Source organism: Vipera berus, assembly GCF_964194415.1.
Source record: "Vipera berus genome assembly, chromosome: 5".
In the NCBI taxonomy this organism is placed as follows: Eukaryota; Metazoa; Chordata; class Lepidosauria; order Squamata; family Viperidae; genus Vipera; species Vipera berus.
Window position 1 is genome coordinate 40,846 of NC_138207.1, and position 26,368 is coordinate 67,213.

Below are 26,368 nucleotides of genomic sequence, written 5' to 3' on the forward strand. Positions count from 1 at the left end.
TCTGCTTAGTCCAAGTTAAAAACACGGGAGCAATCAAGGCCTGCATTGGGCAACTGGCTTAAGGAACATCAGCACAAATATGGCCCCCGTCAAGAGCCACGTTCTTGGCAACGGTCATTTCCAATGGGCTTTCCTTGGAAATGCCTTTGAAACACGGATGACGTTCCCTAGCTGGGTACTGAAACGTCTGCAAGAGAATAACCAGTCTCAGAGAGCGGATTATTTTTTATGGTTCTGACAAGGCTCGGGAGAAACAAACACACCACTGGCCTTAGCAGTCTACTCTCATCTACCCACTTTACTGGAACATGATATTATCATAATTAAGATTGTTTGATCTCCTAATGACATCCGATTGCTCATTGCTTCTGAATCTTGCCAACAAGGCCACCTGTGTGCGATCTCCATTCTTGCCAAGGGATGAGAAAATAGGAACCAAGCATTGAGCTCTGTTGTCTTCTACAAGGGATGGGACTTTTGTTCCAGTCTGGAGCCATTCAGGGGTTACACCTGCACACCTGTCCCTGGACTGGGGACACTTCACATCGCTTGTGGGGACGGATGTTCATGGCTCATGGCCAAAAAATTCTCCAATTGAGGACCACAACCATTTCACAATTGCAACAGCAAGACTCTATGGGAAAGGAGAGAGATGACGCATCGATCATTTTTAAAATCTGCAGAACGTTGGGGATTCAACCTCATAGTAACCAGGTGGGATTGTTCTGTACCAGCCTGCTACCGGCCCTGCAAAAAAGGCAGGGACAACCCCTTTACAAATGGCAAGAGGCTGGAATTAAGCCTGCCAAATTTATTAAGATAAAACAGAGCAAAACAAGACACCAACCATGAAACAGGAGCTATGAAACAGGAACTAATCAAGTGGTTGCCTTCAGCAAACCAGCCCTCCCACGCATTCCCCTTTTATAGAGTTCAGGGCGTGGCTTCTCTCTGCCTCCTTCTGAGGTGCCCCATTGCCTTCCTCTGTTTACTCCTGATTGACTGCCTCCTGCGTCGGGCGTCCTTGAACAGGGCCAGCTGTGGGTCATCTTCATCCACGCTGTCAGGCTCACACAGCTGGGTCTCCGTCGTGACCAGGTGGGAGGGGCCTGGCTGAGGGCTCTCATCAGCAAGATCTTCAACCCCCTCAGCAAGCTCTTCAACACCCCCCTCTTCCTCTGAGTCGTCCGACCCAACTGCCGAACCCACAGGCTGACCCTGAATCACAACAGGGATTTCGGTGCCCTGCCAATGGCAGGAGAACTGCTGAGAAGACAGTCCAAAGGGAAGCTTGTAGAATCCCTGCACAAAGGGGTCTACCTGGACACCTGGCCCTCTTTCTGGCTGCATTTCCTAATTGGACAGCCTGTTATAGAAAACAAGAATGGACCCAGTGCTGCCTCCCATCACATCTTCCTCTCTGCCTTGTCCTTCCTGTAGGTGTTTCCATAATGGGCGGGGAAGGAAAGATCAGCCTCCCTTTGTCAATCCTGGACCATCTATTTCTCCATGGATCAGCCACTGGGCTCGTCTCAGCTGCCACAGACAGCTTGGCAGAGCAGGAGAAGAACCTCTCCCAGGCGAGGTGCAATGGTGTCCTACGGGAAGCGCATGGCCTGCCTTCTTGTTGGAGGTGCTGTCTACCCAGCCGTCTTTCTGCTGTCAGTCCTTATCCAATACAGAGGAACTGTGTTTCCTCCTGGGATCGATCAACCCCTGAAGGCCCGCTTCTGTCAGACGATGTTCATCACAGGGTTAATTTTGGTAAGGTTTTCCTTCATTCCTTTTTTCATGAACTGAGACAGAAGAATTGTATTGATTTATCCTTTTCTTTAAAAATTAGAATTGGCCCAAATTCATGGACACCTCCATCAATGGAACAGAAATGGTTTCTTGGCTTCTTGGGGATGGAAGCTGTGAAACTGACTGGTTCACCCGTCTGTTAGATTTGGAGACCTAAAGGAGAAGGGTTTCCCCTCTGTAAAAGGCAGTATTCCCCCACCTGAAGCCCTCCAGTTGGGTGAGATGTCAGGTCCCATCACCCCTAGTAAGCTCCCTTCAATATGACAGGGGAATCTCTGGCTTATGGATATTACTCCTATTTGTAAAGTTTAATGCCCTGTTTATTTATTATTTATTTATTATTGGGACTTATATGCCGCCCTATCTCCCGAAGGACTCAGGGCGGCTAACAACAAAATACAATAATACAGAAGTTAAAAAGAATTTAAATTAAAGGCCCCAGTAGAATAAATTAAAATTAAAATTAAGTTAAAAATTAAAAACATAAATTAAAATCCCTGTTAGTCCAGGTCAGCCTGATGGAAAAGGAGTGTTTTGAGGCCGCGGCAAAAGGACTGGAGATCTGGGGCTGTCCGAAGCTCAAGGGGGAGTTGGTTCCATAGGACTGGCGCTCCCACAGAGAAGGCCCTCCCCCTGGGGGTCGCCAGCCGACATTGTCTAGCCGATGGCACCCTGAGGAGGCCCTCTCTGTGTGAGCGTACTGGGCGATGGGAAGTCATTCCTGGCAGCAGATGGTCCTGCAAGTATCCCGGGCCTAAGCCATGTAGGGCTTTAAAGGTAAGTACCAGCACCTTAAATCTCACCCAGAGGACAACCGGTAACCAATGCAGCTTGCGCGGGAGGGGTGTAATATGGGAGTATCGGGATGCTCCCATCACTACCCACGCGGCTGCATTCTGTACCAGTTGAAGCCTCCGGGTGATCTTCAAGGGCAGCCCCATGTAGAGAGCATTGCAGTAATCTATACGGGAGGTAACGAGTGCATGGGTGACTGTACGTAGGGCATCTCGGTCCAGATAGGGGCGCAACTGGCACACCAGGCGAACCTGGGCAAATGCCCTCCTGGCCACGACTCCAATATGATGTTCAAAACTGAGTCGTGAATCCAGGCGGACGCCTAAATTGCGTGCCCTATCAACAGGAGGTAACATCTCTCCTCCCATAACCAAAGATGGAACTTCATGGACTAAACGAGATGCCGGTACATAAAGCCACTCCGTTTTGGCCGGGTTGAGCTGGAGCCTGTTCTTCCCCATCCAAATCTGTACCGCTTCCATGCAACGGGACATCACATCGAGGGCATCACTGGGTTGGTTCGGGGTGGAGATGAAAAGCTGGGTATCATCAGCATATTGATGATACCTCACCCCGAAACCATGGATGATCTCGCCCAGCGGCTTCATATAGATGTTGAACAGGAGGGGCGAGAGTACCGACCCCTGAGGCACCCCACAACTAAGGGGCCTAGGGGCTGACCTCTGCCCCCCCGCCAACACCGTCTGCGAACGGCCCAAGAGGTAGGAGGAGAACCACCGTAAATGGTGCCTCCCACTCCCAACCCCTTAAGATGTCGCAGCAAGATACCATGGTCGATGGTATCAAAAGCTGCTGAGAGATCTAATAGGACCAGGACAGAGGAATAACCCCTATCTCGGGCCCACCAGAGATCATCCACCAGCGTGACCAATGCCGTCTCCGTGCTGTACCCGGGCCTGAAACCCGATTGGTACGGATCCAGATACTCAGCCAGAGCCTTGACCTGCTACAGCCTAACTCACTGTTATTTAGGCACTTCAGGTATGTGTTGAAGGGAGAACAACAGGATGCAGCACGGCACTTGAAATGCAAACTCCGCCTTGCATCCATGTACGAAATGTACAGAGCCTGGGTGGGCACGCCACAATGCCCATTGTTTCATTCTGTTTCATTCACATCTACTTGCTGTGGGTACCATGCTCACTTTTTGGGCCAAAGATTAAAGTAATCTCCCAAAATTAAATTGTCCTCTTCTGTGCTTTGGCCAACAGGGAATTGTTTTAGAGGAGCTGGGTTTGTGCAGCGCCCTTGATCTCTTACGGTTTTGGACTAATGGAGTACCTCCGTGCAGGGATCCGTCCCTTGTCATTCAGAACCAGATATTTGATGGGGTGCCAGTGAGGATCTATTCATCTAGAACCGCGCCAACTATGAAAAGAAAAGCTGTGCTTTACTTCCATGGAGGGGCAGGCGTTCTTGGAAGTGTCGGTAAGGCCACAGAGTCTATTCCAAGCCAACCTTGGAGAGCTAAGCCAAGAAGGTTAGGCAATCTCAGGCCAATATTAGCTGGAACCCTAAAAATACCCAAGGTAATAGAGAAGCCCTTTCTGGACAGTTGGCTACCAAAACACAACACTGAGATGTTCATGAAGTCACCTGGTATTCCACTTAATGACTCTCCCTCTTTGTTTCCCTCTCTCTTTCTGTCTCTCTCGCACACAGACACATACAAACACAAGCATAGGAAAAAGTGAGGAAGAATCTGCCCTCTGAACAAGTATCCCAGAAGCAAATAGGAGAGCTGAGCAGTGACCAAGGGCAACCTTGGGGTGACAGCTTGCCTTCAGCAAACCTCCCTCCAAGGCTTCAGGCAGGGAAAGAAAATGGTTTCCAGGAATGAGTTTTCAACCAGCGCAACTGTCAGAATCCATTTATATCACATTCCTAAATGTATGTTTAAAACATTATCCCCCCCCATGGATTCTGCCATCTCCCGAGGAAGGAGGAGCGGATGTGGATTCAGCCTGCCTTAGGTTATTTCAAAGGCCAAGGGAAACCTTTTGAACTGGGGGAACAAAAGGGAGGGTTAGGGAAGAAGGCATCTGGCCTGTGTCTCCATTTGAATCTGTAGAGGAAGAAGGCAATAACCGTAAAGATTCGAAGTTCCCTTTTTCCCACGAAAGGGATGACACGAAGTAAAATGATGGGGTGCTGACCAAATGGGGTTGAGGGAAGGGGGGGGTTGAACCGGGAACTCTTTATAAAGTTTCAATTTGTAAAACAATACCAAGTCCTGTCTTGTATTTCCACAACCAAGCATGTCCTACTAAAAACTCCTTTTGGACTAGAACTGACTCCAAGAGTTTTTGTTTTCCTAAGACGTGGATTGGGGTGGGTCCTGACAGCAACTCTCTGCTGCTCATTTCAGATTTCTACGAAAGAATCCTGCGCCACGTGGCCAAAGAGGGCGATGCGACCGTGGTCGCGGTTGGGTGAGTGTAGCCCTCCATGCCTTTCAGCATGGGGGGGAGGGGTTTGCCCAAAGTTATGGGCCTTTTCAAAAGAAAGCAAGGATTGAATTCATCAATGTACCCATAATAAGTTATTTTCTACCCCTTTTAGGTATGGACTCGGGCCAGAGAATCCTTACCCAAACCAATATTCTGAGTGTCTGACGGCTGCTGTCTACCTCATGAAACATTCTGAAGATTACGGTGTGGACAGTTCCCGTATTATCATTTCCGGAGACAGTTGTGGGGCTAATTTTGCCACACGCATTTGCCAGTTACTGGTGGACCGCAGAGACCTTCCCAAGGTCCACGCCCAAGTGCTGATCTATCCAGGTCTTCAGGGCTTGGACCTCTCTTTGCCATCCTATCAGCAGAACTGCAGAAGTCCACTCTTGTGGAAAAAACTGGTCGCCTACTTTTGCTGCCGCTACCTTAACAAGTCAACTTCCTTTGTAAATGAAATTATGAAGAGCAGCTACGTCCCCAAGGCCACGCGACTGAAGTACCAGAAGTGGTTGAATGCCAAAAACATCCCCGAACAGTTCAAAGTCAGGGGCTATAGAGAACAAGACCACGCTTTGTCTAATTTCAACCCTCAGGTCCACGAAGAAATGAAAGAGATGCTCTCCGAGACCTTTTCCCCCTTGTTGGCCGAGGATGCCGTCGTCTGCAAGCTCCCTCAGACCTTCCTTTTGACCTGCGAGTTTGACGTCCTTCGAGACGATGGGCTGCTGTACATGAAGCGGCTGATAGACAACGGTGTGCCGGTAACCTGGAGCCACGTAGAGAACGGCATGCATGGAGTAATGGTCCTTTTTGGCTACGGCATCCTGTCCTTTCCTTCAGCAAAAAGGATTGTCCGTGATGTCACCGATTTTATCAGACACTTGTAAGGCTAAAATGAAACCAAGAGAGGGACCTCATCTTTTCACCTTATTCCTGAAATGCAGAGAATTAAGAGTACCAGACTTGGGCTCCCCTTTGGAAAAACTGCTTGAGTGCTGGTCAGTGAACCTCGAACCCGCGTCCTCTCCACCAGAATGCAGCTCTGAAGATCAAAGCGGCTCAGAAGAGCTCCTGAAAAAGATGGTCGTCCAGCTGCTTCTCGAGCCAGTTGGCCTCAATAGTGACAGAAGTTGTGCCAATGATCACCACCCCCGATCTGAAAAGTGTGTGTGTGTGCGTGTGTGTGTGTGTGTATAGATGCACACACTCCAGGGAGGGACAGAGAAGGATTGTGTCTGGAAAGGCAGGACCCTCACACCTGGGTCCTTCGGCTGCTCCTGACAAAAGAAGTGCAGGAAGACCAACTCCTCCCAGGATCCATTTCAGAATCAGAACCAAAGAATCTCCTCTCTGGGGGGTGTGTGTGGAATCTGAATTGACTCCTTTCAGTGGAACCCCGAGGCCCAGGCCCCCAACGGCAAAAAATGCATCTTCAATTCAGTCAGAAAATTCCCATCCTTAGGAGGAGGAGGGGGGGCGGTGTCTTCGGAGAGGATGTGTGGAAAGCTGCTCTCCAAAGAGACCCACAGGGCAAAGTGGCCTCTCGCTTCCAGTCCCCCCCCCCATGGTGGGCGAGGGGTGTTGAGCAAGGGGACCATCCCAGATGATCGAGGCAGGGCTCCGGGAGGGAGGGCAGCTGCAGAAATGCGAGAGGCCTCGCTCTGACTTTTCAGCCAGGAGCCTTGTAATTATGCTGATCAGGGCACGGCCTCTCCGAGACCTCTTGGAGGTGAACAAACAGCTCCACGGGATCTTTCGGCTCTCCTGGGAAGGCGCCCTGTTCAACCCACGCACAAGGAAAGGGCTCCTCTAATCAGCAGCGCCTCTCCTCGCCTCACCCTCTCCTCGCTCGGCTCCCCTGCCCACCAAGACGGTACGTCTAAGCCCAGCATCTGAGGTGCCGCGTCCTGATAGCACCAATGTTTGGATCGTGGCCACTTCAGGAAAGGATGGAGGCAAACTGCAATGTTTTCACAACTCGCCTGTTCGAGGGTATATCAAAGGGCCGTATGGCTCGGGGAAGCCAACCGCAGCCACGTCAACAAAAGAGGCTCTCTCGACCTCCAAACTCCCAGGGGACGTTTGGGTCTGAAGGCTGACCAAATGCCAGCAGGGCAGCCAAGGCTGTTACGGAGCTTCCTGCTCTGCTCTTGGCCCGGGCCGGTTACGATGACCTGCCCCAGATGGAGATTCCGCCGGGGACTGAGTGGCCTGCGCAGCTCTCTGGGGGGTGCGCTGGAGTTGGAAATACCCCTTTTCCTCCCATTTATGCCGGTGCTCGTTGGATGAACTCCCTTGGGTCAGGGTTTATTGAGGCCCACTCGCTTCTTTGCATCAACAAAACATAAGAGGAGAGGAAGGTCAGTAGAGCCTTGCAAATGTTAGATTATGACGCCTTTTGCTTTCCACGCTTGCTGCAAGGAGCCCTAGTGGGAGTGGAAGCCAAGAGGCCGAAAGAAGCACTGCAGCCCGGGGCCAGCTCGTTCTGACTCAAATCCTTGAAACCTTAAAAGCTTGTCTTTCTGGAAAGCCCGCTCTGGTTTAATAAAAGTCTTGCCTTATTTTGTATCCTTCTGCCCTCTTCTCTTCTCGTGCTTCTCCTTCAAGGTGGCTGGAAAACCACCTGACAGAGCAAAGCAAACAGCGAAAGGCTTTTATCAGTCTTTGTGTCTGCTCTGTTTGTTCCTGTCTGTTCTCTCGCAAGGGAACTAAAGCAGAGACCGGAGATCCTTCACTTGACCCGAAAGGACAAAAGTCCCCTCAGAGACTCCGAGGAGGCTTTTTCTTCCGCCTTTCGGCTCTGGTGCATTCAGACCAGGCCCGGCTGCTCGTTAGCGTGGCCCTCCCTAATGCCAAGGGCGCCCACGTATTGCATCCCGGATCCCAACCGTCACAGGTGCAGGCACAGCTGCCTCGGCTAAGATACGTGGCTAAAAGCACAGCCTTCACTCCCGTGATTCTGATAAACCCCGATCATTCTGATAGAGTGAAAATGATGGGAGGGGTTTGGGCAGCCATGCCTTCCTCTTTGCACTGCACAGATCCTGAGGTCTCCTGCTGAGCTCTCGCTGGGCACTTCCGGGGCCAGAAGGAGCTCAGCACGTCTCTCTTAGGGTCAAAAAACCCTTCTAGAAAAGGGAGAGAGACTCTCCTGGACAGAGTCACCTGGCATCATCGCCCCCGTATTGTGCCAGGCGCCTGTCAGAACCTGAGAAGAAATCTCTGCCGCAGATTAAGGAGTGATTCACCGCCTGGTGACGGAGCTGTGAAGGTCAAGGGGTCCTCCGGTAAGCCTGGACAGGCCCTGGGCGGAAGGGCTGAATTTTCTACTGATCTGCAATCTCCTTCCGGTCCCCACTTTATATCCGCCTTTCAAAAAAAGAAAGCCTGTTTCCTAGGAAGTGCCTCTCTTAAGTCCGTTGCATTTTAAGATGCAGTTCTAGGACTCTCCTGGTCCACAGCCAGAAAACCCCAAGAGAAAGGCCGAGGAAGGAAGCAGAGAACGAAAAGGAGGCAAAATTATTGCTCACTGCATCTGGCTCCTAACCCAGAGTAGGGGATGGAACAGCCTAGGATGCAAGAGCCATAACCACAAAGAACAGAAAGAAAACGACTGGGGGCAACAGGGCTGTTTCCTGCCTCTGCCCCCCCCCCCAATTTTTTCACACTGTCCAGCGCAATCCGTCTTGGGGGCAGAACTGGAAGTCTGAAACGGGCCCCCAATGGCCGGCAGGCACGATTAAGGGTGCTGCCCGCCCTCGCTGCCTCCCTAACGGAGGTCCTCTCCGCCCCCAACTGCCTTCAAGTAACAGCGAGAACCTCTGCTTGGCGAGCGGGGCGGGGTCAGATTCAGGGCCCTCCTGGTCGTCGCCGGTGTGGCTGCAAGGGCGGGGCTCGACCGGCTTCCTACGGGCAACAAGCCGCGCCTGAATCCGGCGAGGGGCCGAGCAGGACGGGAGGTGTGGTCCGAGGGCGCTCCGCTCCGCCCCGACCGCGAAGCCCGAGGCCGAGCACTGCGGCGGCGCTCCCTCCCTCCGTCCGCGGCCGGCGCCCCGATGGGCTTCCCGCAGGCGCTGCTGGCGCTGGCGGGCGCTGCGGGGCTGGCCGCCCTGATCCTGCTGGTGCTGGGCAGCATCTACTTCGAGGCCACCAACTCCGAGGTGCCAGCCGGGCTGGAGCAGCCGGCCAAGCTCCGCGTCATCCACGCCTGCCGCATCGGGGCCGCGGTCTTGGTGAGCTGACGGCGCGGGGCGGGCGCCCCCGAGGGAGGCAGGCAGGCAGGCAGACAAGTGCCGGGCCGTGGGCCGTGCCCCACGGGAGTAAAGGCTCTGCCGAAGGGCAGCGGCGGCGCTGCTGCTGCGCGGAGAGGGTCCAGAGCCGGGCAGGGCGGGGGGAGGGGCGTCGAGAGGACCCCGCCTACGCCCCTCTCGGGCTGACGAAGCCGGACGGGGTCCCCTCTCGGGAGCCCGGCTGAACCAAGCTGGGCGTCCCGGGGCGCGCACAAAAACCGGCCTCTCTCAGGACAGCCGCACCCGGTGGGCGCCTCCAAGGGCAGCCCGGGGCGAGCGGCACCGCTGACCCTGGAGAGAGAACCCCGCCCTCGGGCTTTAAGGGCTCCGCCCGGACCCCTGAAGGGAGTGAGGGGAGGCTGAGGATTCCCGCACGGCCAAGCCGAGCTTCCCGCCAGTGGCTGGGCGCTTCCCTGCTCCAGGGAGGTCCGAGGGGCTTCCGAGTCAGGCCCGGAGCAGGCTGCCTTTTGCCTGCGGCCAACCGCTCGAGCACCTGCTTCGCTCCCCTAAAAGGGAAGGATTCTGGAGAACCTGCGCCTCTGCACCCAAATCCAGTTCGTCCGGTTTGTGCGCAACGCCTGGACGAGGAGGAGAGACCCCGCCCTCTGCATCCAGGACGCCGCCTTCGAGGGAATCCCCGTCCGGATATATCGGCCCAAAGCGCCCTCGGCCGCCGGCCCGAGGAAGGGCATCGTGTACTTCCACGGAGGGGGCTGGATCTTCGGCAGCTTGGGTGAGCCAGTCGCCGCGAGATCAGCTTCCTCCAAAGGAAGAGGAACGAAGTTGATGCCTAGGAGAAGAGATTGGGGGGGAGCCCTTTTCAGGAGGGAGAGGTTGCCTTTGGGGACACTCCTCCACCCACACCCCACGGCATAGTTCCCAGAAAAGACTGGTGGGGGAGGGACACAAAAGGGAGGCTCTGAAGGTTGCTGCTCTAGATGCCTCTCCAGGACAGAAGGCAGGATTTAGCCCAAAATTGTATTATTCAATTCCTGCACAAGTGTGGAGAGAGAGAGAGAGGGAGGGAGGGAGGGGGGGAGAGGGAGTGGGAGAGAGAGAATATTTTTAATTCTTTGCTGATCCAGATCTGATTCAGGCGCAGTGATGCTATATTGAGTGTACTGAATAATTCAGATCAGATCTCCAAATTTACTCTATTTGAGTTTCAGAACAGAATTGCCAAACTAAACTGATCCAACCCAGAAAATGGGTCAGATTCAGGAAAAAAAGGTTTTCCATGTGTGACTACTGAACCACTGGATCCATTCGGAAGCAACCAGTTGATTCAAACAAAGGAATCCAAAAGAGACTTCTCCGCCTCCTTCATGCCCACAAGGCACTGATGACCATTTGCCGTTGGGGCTTGTTTCTCAGAGAACTGGATAAAAAAATTTGGGTGGTTTCCATGGTGGTGGCAGCATTTAGGAGATGTGTGATGCAGGGCTGGCAAGCGCTGACTGTACTTCCAGTCAATCATGCAAATAATCTGTTTTTCAGGGAGCCAGGAGCACCTCTGCTGCTATTTCGCCAGAGAAAGCGACTCGGTGGTTGTATCCGTGGCGTAAGTCATCCCAAATGGGTTTTGAAATCTTACCCCAGATCCTGAGAGTTCAGAAGAGGCAGCCCAAGAAAATGAGCCACCAGCTTTACGAGGCCAGGCCACCCCACCCACATCCCCACAAATCTTGGGCGAAGCTCCCCAACAAAACAGAAGGGCAGCAGTTGCTATCATTTCCCTTCATTGATACAAGCAAATGGGGCAAGACTCCCCCTTGGGGGCAGCCCCGTTGCCCTCAAGGAGAAGTTAAAAGTCTTTCCTGGCACTCCTCACAATTTGGGGTCAACCAAGCTCGCCCCACCCACAAGGAATTGAATTGAATTTATTAAATTTATATGCTGCCCTTCTCCCTACGGACTCAGGGTGGCTCACAACAATAAAAAGTTAAAAAACATAAAATACAAAATTTAAAAAAGAATTAAACCATAAATGCAATAAATGAATAACAATTAACCCAATAAACCAAATTTAAAACTATAGTCAGTCCAGGCCCGATTGTTGGAACATCCATGTCTTCAGGTCACGGCGGAAGGACCAAAGGTCAGGGGCCATCCGCAGCTCCGGAGGCAACTCATTCCAGAGGGTCGGCGCGCCCACAGAGAAGGTTGTCCCCCTGGGGGTCACCAGCCGATGGAACCCTGAGGAGGCCAACTCTGTGGGAGCGAACCGGGCGATGGGAGGTTGACAATGGCAGCAGGTGGTCTTGCAAGTACCCCAGGCCTAAGCCATGTAGGGCTTTAAAGGTAATTACCAGCACCTTGAATCGCACCCAGAGGGCAACCGGAAGGCAATGCAGCTCGTGCAGGAGTGGTGTAACATGGGAGTATCGAGAAACTCCCATAAGCACCCACGCGGCCACATTCTGCACCAGCTGAAGCCTCCGGGTGCACTTCAAGGGCAGCCCCATGTAGAGAGCATTGCAGTAATCCAGGCGAGAAGTGACAAGGGCATGGGTGACCATGTATAGGGCATCTCGGTCCAAAAAGGGGCGCACCAGGCGAACCTGTGCGAAGGCCCCCCTGGTCACAGCAGTTAGATGATCGTCCAAGTTAAGCCGTGAATCCAGGAGGACACCCAAGTTGCGGGCCCTTTCTGAGGAGGGCAATACCTCCCCCCCCCATCAAAAGAGATGGAACATGTTGGACAGCATGAGATGCCGGTATCCACAGTCACTCAGTCTTGGAGGGGTTCAGCCTGAGCCTGTTCTTTCCCATTCAGACCCACACCGCCTCCAGGCACTGGGGACATCACGTCAAGGGCATCACTGGGTTGGCTCAGGGTGGAGATGAAGAACTGGGTATCATCCGCATATTGGTGATACCTCACCCCAAAGCCACGGATGATCTCACCCAGCGGCTTCATATAGATGTTAAACAGGAAGGGGGAGTGTTGGAATAACTATGATCTCTGTTCCTATACATGTAGCTGGCTAGTACTTTTCTGGCTAGTACTTTTCTACCATGGAAAGTCTTCAGTGAACCATGTGCAAGGAAGTAAGCCATAAACCCAGAGAGGCCATTTGGCTACAGCCAGATAAGGGCATGGTCACAGTATTCCTCCACACCATTGGCTATTCAATTTAAGGTAAATTCTGACGTCTCCTGCAAATGATTGGTCATTACTGTATTTGAATCTACCTCTAACACCTATGTCCCTTTAGGATAGTTTAGAAGAACACATGTGTAACCATGATTGGTCTATTTGAATAACAATAAAATGTGATTGGTTGCTTTTGCTATAAATAAACAAGGTCCACTGCTCCTCGTGGTTGAGTGTCCAGCATCCAGGGTGCATCCCAGGAGCAGCGGGGCCCTTTCCCCGAGAGAGATCTGTGTCTTTCTTTCATGGGCACTAACCCTGGGCAGGAGCAGCCTCTGCCCAGCTTCACCAGCAGCATCCCAGCAACAGCAGCTTCCCTGCATCCCTGCAAATGGTGACCCCGACGTGATTCTGTGGAATACGTCTTCAGCCATCCATACTCATTCGCCCGACGGTGGCCGCGACTCATCCTCGTCCGTTGCTAGACGCAGGAATTTTCGTGAGTATGGGTGGAAAATTCTCTCAACAGCAGACAGCGTATCTGCAGGAGTTGAGGGAATTAATTGATAATGCCAAAGCCTCCATTTCTAAACCCCCTCCTCCCCCTTTCCCTCCTCCTCCTTCCTCAGATCTCCCTCCGGAGAAGCTTCCTCCTACCTCTTCTCTTTGCCCTGCTGTGCCTGTCTCTCCCTCTGACAAAGAGGAAAAAGCCTCTGAGCTTGTTGCCATTACCATTTCTAAACCTCCTCCCTTCCCCCCTCCTCCTTCTTCAAATCTCCCTCCTCCACCTCCCAGCCCCACTCAAGGGGCACCTTTTGTTCACTCTATGCTTGCAGCTCATGCCTTCGAGATATTAGATCCAGAGGATTTAGAAGCTTGTGCTGCCTATCCTGTCACTTTTGTACAACCTGTTTATACTCCTCTGACTCCAAAAACTATTGATTACCTTGGCACTCATATGACCATCGCTGATTATCGCGTGCTGTTTGGCCACGCCTCTTCTGGTTCCCAGCAGGGAATCTAGAGGGGGGGCAGTCAGCCAGCCCGACAACAAAGGCTGACATTTCTTTTCCTCTTAATGCTTCTAACTCCTCTGAACTTTTCACTGATTCTCTTTTTCATTAAGCCTTTTCAGTTTCTCCGGCTCCCCCTCCTTATGAGGATTCAGCCTGGAGAAACTCAGCAGGACACCTAAGAAAATACAAGGCAAATAGACAATGAATATGCCCGAAATGAACTCCTGTTAAAATTGGCTTATGTGGGGCTTGAAAGAGCCTCTTGGGGCGAGCTGTTCTCAGTAAAGTCCAGGGGCGCGCCTGTTGAATTCAACTGCCTGGACCTGTCTGAGATCTAGCTTCCCATGAAAAGAAAAGAAAAATCAAAGAAATAAAATCAAGTTTTTCTTCTATCTTTTTCTTTTAATCTAGCTCTTTGGATTATTGTTTTGGCCTAAAACCCCAAATTGATATGTGTGTTTTGTTCTGTTGTTTTATATGTGTGTTTTGTTCTGTTTTAAATAAATGTTGTTTTAATAGTATCTGTGTATATATGTCTGTCTGTGTTGTTCTGTGTTATTTCCAAGACTTGGAAGAGGGTCAAAATCCTCTCTGATAACACCAAACAAAAAGGCCTTATTTAACAATGAATGGTTTGTCTGGAGAAAGTATGAAATGAAATTTTTGTATGTGAAATTGTTTATGCAAGCAGTCAGAATGGAAGTGAATGAGTTAATTTGCTGATATGTAAATGTGAGTGTGTTAGCCCTCAAACCCACCTACCACCCCCCACCCCGTCCCAGGCTGTGAAAGGAACAGTAAACTGCAGATTTTATTGTTGTAAAAGCCATGGATGATGTGTGAGAGAAAATGCATGTAAGGAGAGCAAACTATTTTTTTTAGTGGTGAGATTTTTGTAAAGTTTCTTTTACCCCCCCCCCCCAACCCCACTCTGTTACTTTAAGAGTGAGAAAGGGAGAGACAGCCAGAAGAGGGGGGGTGGCTGGTCCTTTTAACCATTTTTTTTTCTCTGCTTAGAATTTCAGTCTGAGAAAGGGGGGTTAAACATCACCCAAAAGAAATTTTTGGAAATTTTGAGTTTTTAGTTAAACATCACCCAAAAGTAATTACTCTGATCTTTTTGTGGAGTTGTTTTTTGTTTTTGTTGTTTTTTTGTTTTTGATGTTTTTGTGTCTGTGTGCAGGACACATTGATAGAAGGTGATATCTGGGAGAATTTCCCTCCCTTAATCAGCACTAGCCTAAACAACGTTGCAGATCAGGCTGCCTCCGGACCCTCGGCCTGTTCCTTGCAACCCCTCACCCCCTGGGAAAGTCATTCATATTTCCATCAAAATTCCAAAGCTTTGCAGAAGCAGTTTGGCATCACCGCTGCAGAAGCAATTGCAATTCGCCAGCAGTGCCCTACATGCAGCAAACAAGCAACTGCAATCCCTATGGGTGTTAATCCAAGGGGATTGGAGCCTTGCCAAATTTGGCAAATGGATGTCACACAATATGCACCATTTGCCCCATGGAAGTATTTGCATGTTTCAATTGACACCTTCTCAGGATTCATCATGGCCACCCCCCAAAGGGGTGAAGCCACTAAACATGTAATTAATCATTGTATTCGGACCTTTGCAGTGCTGGGATGTCCAAAAGAACTCAAAACAGACAATGGCCCTGCCTACAGCAGTCAAGCCATGGCAGAATTTTGTCATCATTGGCAAATAACACACAAATTTGGAATTCCATATAATAGCCAAGGCCAAGCCTTGGTGGAAAGGGCTAACCAAACCTTGAAACATGCATTAGATCGTTATAAAAATCAGAACGGGGGAAAACGTAGCCCCAACCTCCCAGCATTGCAAGAAACTCTTAACCTTTGCCTCTACACTCTGAACTTTTCAAACTTGACTGGCCATCCCCTAACCACAGCCGCAGAGCGGCATTTTTCATCTCTAGTTGCAGATCAGCCTAAACCCAAAGTGTGGTATCGCCAACTTCCAGAGCTAACTTGGAAAGGCCCTGCAGACCTTCTCACCTGGGGCAGAGGCTACGCTGCAGTCCAGCTGCCAGACAAAGTGCTGTGGATCCCAGGTCGCCACGTTCGTCCATATCATGCCTCCACAAACACAACTGCAGAACCCATTAAAGATGACAGCATGGTTTGTGACTTTTTTCAGCTTTGTTCTTACACCACTGACTGATGCCAGTAAAACACAATTCCATCTGAAAGCTTACCCCAGACGTCAACTCCACTTCACCAGCTATCCCATCCTGTTCTTTACACCTTTGACATTGCTTCCAGTCAAAAATGACTCTTTTCACACTGTTTTTGCCCCATCGCATGGACCCAGAAGGAACAACCTGTTGTTAACAACGAGTCTACCATCATCATCCATGTCGCCACAAATACTCAGACTGAGGGACAATGTGAACTCTGTAGCTCATGTTCCTGTCCAAACTTGAAATGGTTTCAACTTTCAGGAATTATTTGGCTCCTGGTTTCCCAAACTACCTGGTTTACAAGCTATTGTAGCTTTTATTAGTATGATTGTATTAGGATGTACTATTTTACCTTGTGTCTTGCCTATCTTTATCAAAGTATTACTAACAGTATCCTATCTTTGTCAAAAGTATTACTAACAGTATCCTATCTTTATCAAAGTATTACTAACACTATTTCTTTGATAGCTGAACAGAGAGCTGTTAAACAAATTAATTCTTTATGGTACAGTAAGTATCAATCCCTTCCCCAGGAGGATTCAGAAGAGCCTATTGCTCAATTGGAACTAGAGACTCCTTTGTCTCCTAAAAGAGGAAAATAAAAATGCCTTTTGGGCTCGCTTGCCTCTTGACCCTCCCGAAGGTGCGTCTCTAAGAACCCATCCCTCCTCAACTTTGAGGCGGAACATACAGATTCTGCATTTAAAACAAAAACGGAGGAGATGTTGGAATAACTATGATCTCTGTTCCTATACATGTAGCTGGCTAGTACTTTTCTGGCTAGTACTTTTCTACCATGGAAAGTCTTCAGTGAACCATGTGCAAGGAAGTAAGCCATAAACCCAGAGAGGCCATTTGGCTACAGCCAGATAAGGTCAGTGACAAAGGAACCTAGGAGAGGCCATTTGGCTGCAGCCAGATAAGGGCATGGTCACAGTATTCCTCCACACCATTGGCTATTCAATTTAAGGTAAATTCTGACGTCTCCTGCAAATGATTGGTCATTACTGTATTTGAATCTACCTCTAACACCTATGTCCCTTTAGGATAGTTTAGAAGAACACATGTGTAACCATGATTGGTCTATTTGAATAACAATAAAATGTGATTGGTTGCTTTTGCTATAAATAAACAAGGTCCACTGCTCCTCGTGGTTGAGTGTCCAGCATCCAGGGTGCATCCCAGGAGCAGCGGGGCCCTTTCCCCGAGAGAGATCTGTGTCTTTCTTTCATGGGCACTAACCCTGGGCAGGAGCAGCCTCTGCCCAGCTTCACCAGCAGCATCCCAGCAACAGCAGCTTCCCTGCATCCCTGCAGGGGAGAGAACCGACCCCTGAGGCACCCCACAAGTGAGGGGCCTCAGGTAGATCTCTGCCCCCCTGCCAATACAAACTGCGAGCGGCTCAAGAGGTAGGAGGAGAACCACCGTAGAACACTGCCTCCCACTCCTAACCCCCTGAGCCGTCGCAGCAGAAGGAGTGGCTTCTTCGTTACTACCCGGGGCTTTCTGCTTCTTAAGTGAGGTCTCTCTTTGCATCCGAGGAGGCTGGTAGTGCCTCAACTGAACCACCGCGGGGATCTCTCTCTGCGTCTTGAGGGAGAAGATGAAAATCTTCCGCGGGTTTATGTGGCCCTCCTTCCCTGCAGGTACCGCTTGGCTCCAGAGCACAGACACCCCGCCCAGCTCAATGACTGCGTTGCTGCCTCCACCCACTTTCTGAAGGTCGCCGAGGACTACGGGGTGGACAGCAGCCGGGTCATCCTTGCTGGGAATGAGGCGGGTGGGAATCTCGCTGCCAGGGTCTGCCAAATCTTAGCAAGTGGATCAGGCCCCACCAAGGTGCGCGCTCAGATCCTCCTCTGCCCCGTTCTCCAAGCGGTTGACTTCAACCTGCCTTCCTACCAGCAGAACCGTGCTGTGCCGCTTCTGTTCCGAGAACGGGCAGCTTTCTACCTGCTGCAGCGCTCGACGGGAGACGCTTCACGCCTGGGGGACGTCTTGGAAGGGTCGCATGTCCCGATGAAACTGAAAGCGCAGTACAGGAAGTGGCTGAGCGGGGACCTCCTCCCAGAGGGGTTTAAGGCCAGGGGCTACAAGCCCACCACCTGCCTTTCCTCCAGAGAGGACATCTCCGGGGCCCTTGAGAGCCTGACCCTGCCTGAATGCTCACCGCTTCTGGCAGAGGAGGCCGTCCTCCGGCTGCTTCCCGAGACCTTCATTCTGACCTGCGAGTACGACGTCCTCAGGGACGACGGTCTGCTCTACAAGAAGCGCCTGGAAGAGCAGCGTGTCCCGGTGACCTGGCTCCACCTTGCAAACGGATTCCATGGGATTATAGACTTTTTTGAGAGAGGCTGGCTCGGTTTCCCATCCGGGAAAAAGGGGGTGGATGATATTGTCAGCTTCATTAAAGGCTTATGAAATAACAAATATAACAATATTGAGTTGGTAGAAGACTTACATTTGTCACAGATTCACTCCAGTTAGGACCAGCCTGAGCACAAAAGGCTAAATTGCTCTGGAGTTTGAGCAGTGGCCAAGGAGGTGGGACGCAGAGGCTCTCCATGCTTCCCATCATGGAGAAGAGAACGGAGTGACCTCCTCTTGGGCAGAACGGAAGGGGGGGCGACCACGAGAAGCAACCATATCATACTGTCCTATGGTACTGGATTCGGTGTCTTCTTTATAATGGGCTATTCCAAATTACTGGGTCATTGTGGTATTTCATGTAGAGTTCCATGACATTTGTTTTGTTTTATTTGCACTCTGACATGAAACTCAGATTATTTGGGAGACTAAATAATGTTAGAAACAACATGATGGAAATGGCCATGCAGATTTGTGTGCTGTAATTCAGGAATAAAATAGAGCTAACTTGCTCTGTTATGTTAACATGGTGACTTAGTCTTGTACATAATCCTTTTGCAAAGGAGGTAACTAACCAGATTCAGGCTCAAAAAAAGCTGGAAACCTTTACAAAGAATCCAGAGGACGTTGCTTTCGGCTTCTGCGCATGAAATGCTGCACTAATGGCAGCACTGAGCTCCATCCCACATGCAGATAGAAGAGTCTCCCCAACATCAGATGTACTTTAGTTCCGTTTACCCTCCTGATTTTCAGCCAGACTTTCCAAGCAACCAGAAGCATCCCCTACGTATCCGGCCCCATAGCCCTGGAGCCCATAGAACAAGCCCAGGGATTGCATCGCCACAGAATCCCCCGTCACCGTGTCACAGGAGGGTAACCAAGGCGATGGGCAACAATGGAGAACGTGAGAGGAAGGAACGCCACAAAGGCCCAACTCTCCGCTCAGGAGGAGCCCCCAGGAGGAGGAAAGGAGTGGGGGGAAATCATGATGAACCTATGCAGAGATGTCCAGGAATGGACCCTGCCCAGCTGGAAGGTGGGGCCAAAGTACTCGACCAAAGTGCTGATTGGAAACTGGGGAGAGGAGAGGAGGAGGGTAAGAAAGACCCCCAAGACGGGGGGGGGGGATCAAGGCAGTTGGGACAGGAAATCAGAATCCGTGGGTTCCCAAAGGGGGAGCCCAGCGTGGCCGATCTCAGCTTGTTTCTATGATGACTGTTTATCTGGCTTATTTTAGTTTGTCTGCGATAATGAGGGGACCGTTCAAAGCACCTTCAAACAAGATTTTGTCCCTTTCCCCACTGGGACCCCGGACCGAACCGTGATGCAGAGGCTTATGAAGAGGCTGGAAGTGAGTAACGGGACTCCTGGTTACAAGCCTGGGGCCTCCTCTGCCCGGGCCTTTTAGTTCCACGTCCTGGCTTGACTGGGAAGGCTTTGCGATTCCAGCCAGGGTTGAGAGGGAGAGCCCCGGTTCCTACCCCCCTTTCACACTGAGCCCCACACGGGCTGCTTTCACGCCTTGCACTTGACAGCGGCAGAGAAGAGAGACGTTACCTGGGTGTGCACAATACACCAAGCCAGACACTAACCCGAGGGCTGAACTACACACCAAGAAAACCCAACAAAAACCAATCAAGTTTAAAGCAAACCAAACTCAGCAGGCAACACAAAAGCTACTCTTACGTTTAGTCCCGAGCGCCCCCACCCCCCAGACCAGCCTCTGGATGTTCTTCCCTCCCAAGTTCCCTGCCTCTGAGCAGGGGCTTCGTAGTTCACTCGCAGCCCCCGGACCCACCGTGGCTCCATTCAGGCAGGCCATGATATTCTGGCCACGTGCCTTTCCTAACGGTCACCAAGGTCTGACTCTGCATTCTGCCCTGCCCAGTCCAGTTCTACCAGTCTCAGTTCACCTCATCAGCCTAGCCAGCCCACCCACCCCCGGGCGTGATGGGAGGGGCACTTGCAGCCTGCTCCTGGTCAGGCCCACCACCTTAAAAGGCCACAGGTTGTCTTTTAGACCCACTGGGAAGAGGCCAGGCATCAGCACCTGGTCTCGCAGTATGACGATCAATACAACAGACACGGCCACAACCCCCAGCTGCCTCCACTCCGCAAATGGCACAGGCACAAACTGGCATGGACGCCAGAGAAATCGGACTATCCCCTTTGTGGTAGGTCCTGGCAGGACAGTGAAGGGTGGGCTCCTGAGCTAGAAGGCTGGGCAGGAACACCTGTGGAATCTGCAAGACCGTCAGGTGGACGTTTGTAGCCAGCTGCGATGGGACAAGTAGGAATTAAAGCAGGTCTCCAGAGGGGGGGGAAGGGGGGAGGAGGCGTCCAGATCCTTGCTGGGTAGAGTCAGGGCTACCAGATCTGGAAGTCTCTGCCTACAAACATGATTGACACTGCAGCTATCCAATGGATGCTGGTGGTCTCATGGTAGTCCTGGGGATGGTCACATCAGCCTCCCCCCCATGAACCGAAAGACTGCCTCCTCATCCCGAGGGCCCCCACCAGCATGCAGGAGGAAAGACCCACCTGCCCTGGTTCATCCTCAGTGCTCTTAAGCTTCACTGCCTCAGCTCCTCTATCAGTGCTCAGATCCCTGGTCTAACTTAATTATTTGGGAACAGTTACGGCCCCTGCTTCTCCTCCTCCTCTCCCATTTCGTCTTCCCTCACCCCTCACCTTTTCCCTTTCGTTTTGCTTCCCCTCCCTCCTCCTCCTCCTCCTCCTCAGAGCCCCCAACCAACGATGGGCTTGTGGAGCACCTGATGAAAGCCTGGCATCGCAAAGAGACGGAAGTGGCCCAGACCGTTTACCACACCTCCTACCCCAAGCCTCCCGCACCAGGCGCATCCTGGAACAGAGCCGCAAGGCCCCCCCCAGCCCAAATAAAGTTGCCGGGGCACCCAGGAGACGTGATTGTTCTCTTTCCAGAGGGGGGCGCACAGCAGTTGGATTAGGACGGAGAGGGAGGGCTGCCCCGATGTGGGAGAGGATGCTCGAAATATTTTGCATGGGGGGGACCAGGGCAGGGAAAAATAAATAGGTGGAACAAAGATTTCCCCCAACCCCCAGAATTTGACTTCAGTGCCTCCCCCCCACATACCTAATTAATAATCACAACATCACACCAGTTGCCAAAAGATCACAGGACGCAACTTTGCACAGGTGTGACAAGTACTGGATTGGTCACCATTGTGGCACTACATTTGGGGGGGGGGCGGAGGAAAATTTTAGCTTCAGGGAAAAATGCTCTTTTGGAGTCCAAGCTGCCAGAGTTCGCCCTCAACCTCGCCAGGACTTGACCCAGCTTTCCTCCAGGGGGGACCCTCAGCTGCCGTGAGGTAGGGATGGACAGCCTCCCCCCCCCATGGGTGTTAGATGTTTAGTGCCAGCCATGGCAGTTACCCAAAAGGGTCATCAGATGGAAGCAAAGAGGCTTCTTTGCTTCCACTGATGAGTCAGGGGTCTCAGGCCCCTACAGCCCCATTGGCAGAGTGTTTTATGGTTAGGGAGGGACTGAGACCCCCCATAAATACCTCTGCTCAAGGAGGCTGCTCTCTCTTCAGTTTTGTTCTTCTTCTGTTCCAGTTATGCTATGCTAGCTTGCTTTCTTTTCTTTTGTTCTCTCTCACATGCAGGCACGAATGCCTTCATGCCAAGTAATTCTTTATCTTTAATCTATCATTGAATAAACTTCATATGATTGCATCTCTGCGTGATGCCTTTTACTTGGAAGCACCTTAACGATACATCAACCTCGTGAGACCATCTCACAAGTTGGAAGCAAGAGGATGGTTTAAGGGAACGCTTCCAAGCCAGCCAGCGGCTATACTACAAGATGTCTGGAAGATCCAGCACAAACCCATTTAAAACGAATGGCAGGAAATCTTCGATTGTGACCAGGAGTCTTCAATCAAAGACAACAGCCCAGCCCCCAGCCCCTGAAGCAAACTCCGCTGCAGGTGAGAGCACAGATGACCTCCATTCCCTCAGAGGATCCAGCAGAGCATCTGGGAGTCCTTCGCATGCCTCCCTACCACTGAACGCCACAGAGGAAAGCATGGAAGGCTTGCAGACTGCCCAAGACTGCTCAGATGCTGCAGAAACAGACCTGGCTGAAGCCAAACGCCGCGTGAGCAAGATGACTGCACAGGAACGTGAAGAGCTGCTTCTAAAGCTCCTTACAACGCAAAAGAGGGGGACCCCAGCCAAGGAAACCTCTGAACACCTGGTGAGTCTTTCCCAAGCGACCACAAGGCCCCCAAATATGGCGCCCGCCACCCTTAGTGACCCCGGGACCCCAGGGCTTTTGGCGCGAAGTTCCCCGCCCAAATGTGAGCTACAGCTTCCTGGGGCAACTGGAAACAAGATGGCTCCCCCCAGAGCGCCCACATGGCCTGGCACAGGAAACAAGATGGCGGCCCCCAGTAACCCCACATGGTCTAATAAAGACAGGCCTCAACTAAGCCTGGAGGCCCAGCAATCCCTGGCATCCAGCCGAAGTAGCATGCAATCCCTGGCATCCAGCCGAAGTAGCATGCAATCTCCTGGATCCTCCCCACCACAAAGCCTAAAGTCCTATGATAGCAATAAAGACTGTCCAGCCGAGGCTGATACAGCAGGACTTGAGACAGCCATCCAGGTCCTGGTTGCAACCCTAGAGGCCAAAAGGACAGCAGCTCTAGCGTCGGGGATAGCCAGCCCCCCTCCAAGGCCTCCTACCCTCTCCCCAGGGCCTAACTGCCGGGAGGGGTCCAGCCTGGAGCCTCCCAACAATCAACCCCCGTGGCCTCCCACCTTCTCTTCAGGTCTTCAGGACCAGCGATGGGCTTCTCAAGGCAAATCAGGCAATCCAGGCAATCCTGCCGGGAGGCATCTTACAATCCTCAGGAAAAATCTTTGGAGCTCCAGCCGGCTGGCAAATCTGGGCTCCGCCCCCCCCTATCCTCATGGGAAGAGAAGAATCCCGAGCATGCCCAGACGGATTTACCAAATAATCAAAGAAAAATTCCCCCCACAACCACTAGAGGGATACCTTTACCTTTTATCTCAATGGACACCTCTCAAATGTTTGAAAGTGCCACTGACAAGAATTCATTTTCCCCAACATCTAATCTTCCGAATGACTTTAAAAAACTACAACTTGGGGGGGAGAATTACAACAGTTGGAGTAGAGATGTGCAGGTATGTCTATTAAAGGATGGGGCTCTAGAAATGGTGCAGAAACCGCCTCCTCTCCCCTGGGGACCCCGAGAAGAGTGGCGGCACAGGCAGGCCTATACAACTCTGCTGAGTTCGCTGGATAGCAACTTGTTCTCCAGCATTCCAGAAGGACTCACAGCTGGTGAAGTTTGGCAGTTATTATACAATTTATTCAACAGTGACACCATTGGTTCGATCACCAGACACACAACTGAGTTTTACACAACCAGACTGAGGTTTGGTGCCAGCATGCCTGAACATCTTGCAAAATTAAAGGCACTCAGGGCAGAACTGATGTCCAGAGACTACCCTGTAACTGATGTGAACATGGTCGCTGTCATTCTGGCTTCCCTGGACAGGAGTTGGAGCAATTTCATTGTTTCACTGGAAGGGGCCAGGAGGGAAGACATAACACTGTCCTACCTCACAGGGAGACTCATCAAAGAAGATAGGAGGAGAAGAGATGCAGGAAAATACGCCAGAGTCACCACTCAGCTAGCCAGAAGGGGGCGCCACAACTCAGAGCAAATTAATGCTCTACTTAAGTGTTTCATCTGTGGCTCTGAGGAGCACCTCAAGAAAGACTGCCCCCATCAACAACAAGCCCCTAAACGTGGTCCCAATCAAGTAAGGGGCAAGGGGCAAGGAAGGGGGCGTGGCTGGGGCAAAGGAAATACCAAGGGAAATTTTCTGCATACTTGTTCCCTCACCCCCACAACAAAGGCTGATAGCTCCACTGACTTATGGTTATTGGACTCTGGAGCTTCTTCTCACATTACCAATATGAGTCAAGGTTTTAAAAGGTTAAAGAAAATTAACTCATCGGTCAAAGTGGCCAACGGTGATAAAGCTTTAGTTGTTGGTGAGGGCACTGTTTCTGTACCCGGACTTGGAAAAGTTGAAGGGGTGTTACATACTCCCTCCATTGCCAACAACCTATTAAGTATTATCAAATTATGTGACGATGACGAGGTAGAAGTTTTATTTCGCAAGGGGGGAGGTCATGTCACCCGGAACCAGAGGGTCATTGGAAATATTGCCATCATAAATGGTTTGCCATATTTCTCCCCTGAGAGCCCACCCACCTCAGAAGGGGCCCCACAGCCAGCCCCAAGGCTTTCCAAAGGCAGTGCGGGCAAGAAACCTGAATCTCAGCAGGCACCAACAGCACCACTCAAAGCAACTAGAGCCAAGAGGGTGTCAGTGGGGAAGCCGCTCCATGATAAGCGTGCCCATCTCTTACACAGAAGATTAGGTCATGCGAGCTTCCCTGTAGTTAAAAAGATGGGAGAATTTGCTGAGGGAGTCCAGCTCAAGGATTGTGACGTGTTCCTGGACTGTGCCATTTGCAAGAAGACAAAGAGGAAGGCTGCCCCCATTCCTAAAATGTCACTGCGCAAGGACCAGTACCCGTACCAACTAGTACATGTTGATTTGGTTGGGCCTTTCACACCATCCCTAGGGAAAAGACAGTATTTTCTCACTGCCGTTGATGATTTTTCACGATACGGCCACGTGTATACCCTCACAGAAAAATCCAAAGCCTTTGACGCCATAAAGTCACTGTACAACTTTGTAGAGACCCAGTATAAGACCAAGATCGCACAATTGCAGAGCGATCGCGGGGCTGAGTTCATGTCCCGAAAGTTCCAGGACTGGGTAAGGCGTAAGGGCAGCCGCCATTTTCTTACTGCACCATTCACCCCCTCTCAGAATGGCGTAGCTGAGAAAAGAAATGGAATCCTGCAAACCATGATGCGTAGTCTGATTGCAGACGCTGGAGTCGCAGAATCATACTGGGCAGAGGCAGTCCACTACGCCAATTACACCTTAAACCGCACCTGGAGCAGTGTTGTGAACCAGACCCCATATTTCCTGGTTCACAGTAGGAAACCAAATCTGGGACATTTACGTGTGTTTGGTTCCTACGCATGGGTGCACATCCCCAAGCAGCTGCGGAAGAAGGGGAGATCTGTCTCCCAGAGACTAAGGTTCTTGGGCTATGCTCCTGGCTCCAAGGCCTATCGTTTCCTGGGAGAAGGGGGCAGGCCTGTGACTTCCCAATCTGCCTCTTTCGAAGAGGACTCCAATTGGACCCAGATCCACTCGAATGATCTGAGCCCATATGCCAACCGACCCAGCAAGGACACACCGACCACGACATCACCTGAGACGACCACATACCCTGCCACCGACGAAAGTGAGGAACAAGACGAAGATGCGTCCAGTCCCATGGAGGAAGACACGCCGTCTTCACCCCCAGCGACGCCTCAGAGACCCACGGAAGAAAAGGGCGGTGAGTGGCAGAAGGTAAGGAGGTCAAAGCGGTCCAACAAAGGAATCCCGCCAAAGAGAATTGACATTGGCCACATCGCGTCTGTCAACAGCGTTGTGGTCACCCCAAAATCCTTCTCTGACATCCAGGAGCTGCCCATCGAAGAGCAGGAGAAATGGCAGCTCGCGATGGAGAAGGAGATGCAGAGCTTAAAGAAACTCAAGGTCTTCACCCCCCAGCAACCACCAAAGGAAAGAAAAGTCATTGGCACAAGGTGGGTTTACAAAGCCAAACCACTTGCCAATGGCCTCTACCTGTATAAGGCCCGTTTGGTAGCTCAGGGCTTCGCTCAGCGCTACATGGAGGACTACTCGGAGACCTACTCTCCAACCGCTCTGGGAGAGGAAGTCTTCCAATTCGACATCCAGATGGCTTACCTCCACGCCAACTTAGACCGGCAGATCTACGTGAGGGCTCCTCCTGGCTACCAGCAAGAAGGGGGAAATACATGGTTGCTCCACAAAGGGTTATATGGCCTCAAGCAGTCAGGGAAATTATGGTATGACTGTCTTAGAAAGAGTTTAGAACGAGTTGGTTTCACTGCATCCCATGCAGATGAATGTGTTTTCACACGCAACTCCAAGGGTACCACAGAACGGGTGTTAGTTTATGTGGACGACCTACTATATGTAGGGCCTGACAAGGAAGGGTGTGATGAATTTGCCAAGGCCCTGGAAGAAAAGTTTACTCTGAAGTCTTTGGGGCGGGTTGACAAGTACTTGGGTGTGCATATTTTGGCCACTAAGGGGGGGGTTCGCTCTATCT

The 26,368-nt window shown here is 51.4% G+C and overlaps 3 protein-coding genes across 3 annotated transcripts; all 3 read left to right on the top strand.

Annotated features, from left to right (window-relative positions):
- Positions 1 to 1,590: 1,590 nt before the first annotated feature.
- LOC308668707 (arylacetamide deacetylase-like 4) lies at positions 1,591 to 6,005 on the top strand (the record flags this gene model as incomplete). The annotated part of the gene is made up of 4 exons (XM_081328770.1): positions 1,591 to 1,764; positions 3,831 to 4,047; positions 4,988 to 5,051; positions 5,182 to 6,005. 4 exons carry the CDS (start codon positions 1,591 to 1,593, stop codon positions 5,960 to 5,962), a joined length of 1,236 nt encoding a protein of 411 aa, XP_081184896.1. The 3' UTR covers positions 5,963 to 6,005.
- A 3,054-nt stretch (positions 6,006 to 9,059) lies between these two features.
- LOC308668706 (arylacetamide deacetylase-like 4) lies at positions 9,060 to 18,563 on the top strand. Its single transcript, XM_081328769.1, has 4 exons — positions 9,060 to 9,307; positions 9,878 to 10,097; positions 10,862 to 10,925; positions 17,334 to 18,563. The coding sequence occupies exons 1-4, from the start codon at positions 9,131 to 9,133 to the stop codon at positions 18,106 to 18,108; spliced, it is 1,236 nt and encodes a 411-aa protein (XP_081184895.1). The 5' UTR covers positions 9,060 to 9,130; the 3' UTR covers positions 18,109 to 18,563.
- Positions 18,564 to 18,907: 344 nt separating this feature from the next.
- LOC308669316 (cilia- and flagella-associated protein 107-like) lies at positions 18,908 to 20,351 on the top strand. Its single transcript, XM_081329952.1, has 3 exons — positions 18,908 to 19,150; positions 19,292 to 19,405; positions 20,075 to 20,351. The coding sequence occupies exons 1-3, from the start codon at positions 18,950 to 18,952 to the stop codon at positions 20,324 to 20,326; spliced, it is 567 nt and encodes a 188-aa protein (XP_081186078.1). The 5' UTR covers positions 18,908 to 18,949; the 3' UTR covers positions 20,327 to 20,351.
- The last annotated feature ends 6,017 nt before the right edge of the window (positions 20,352 to 26,368 follow it).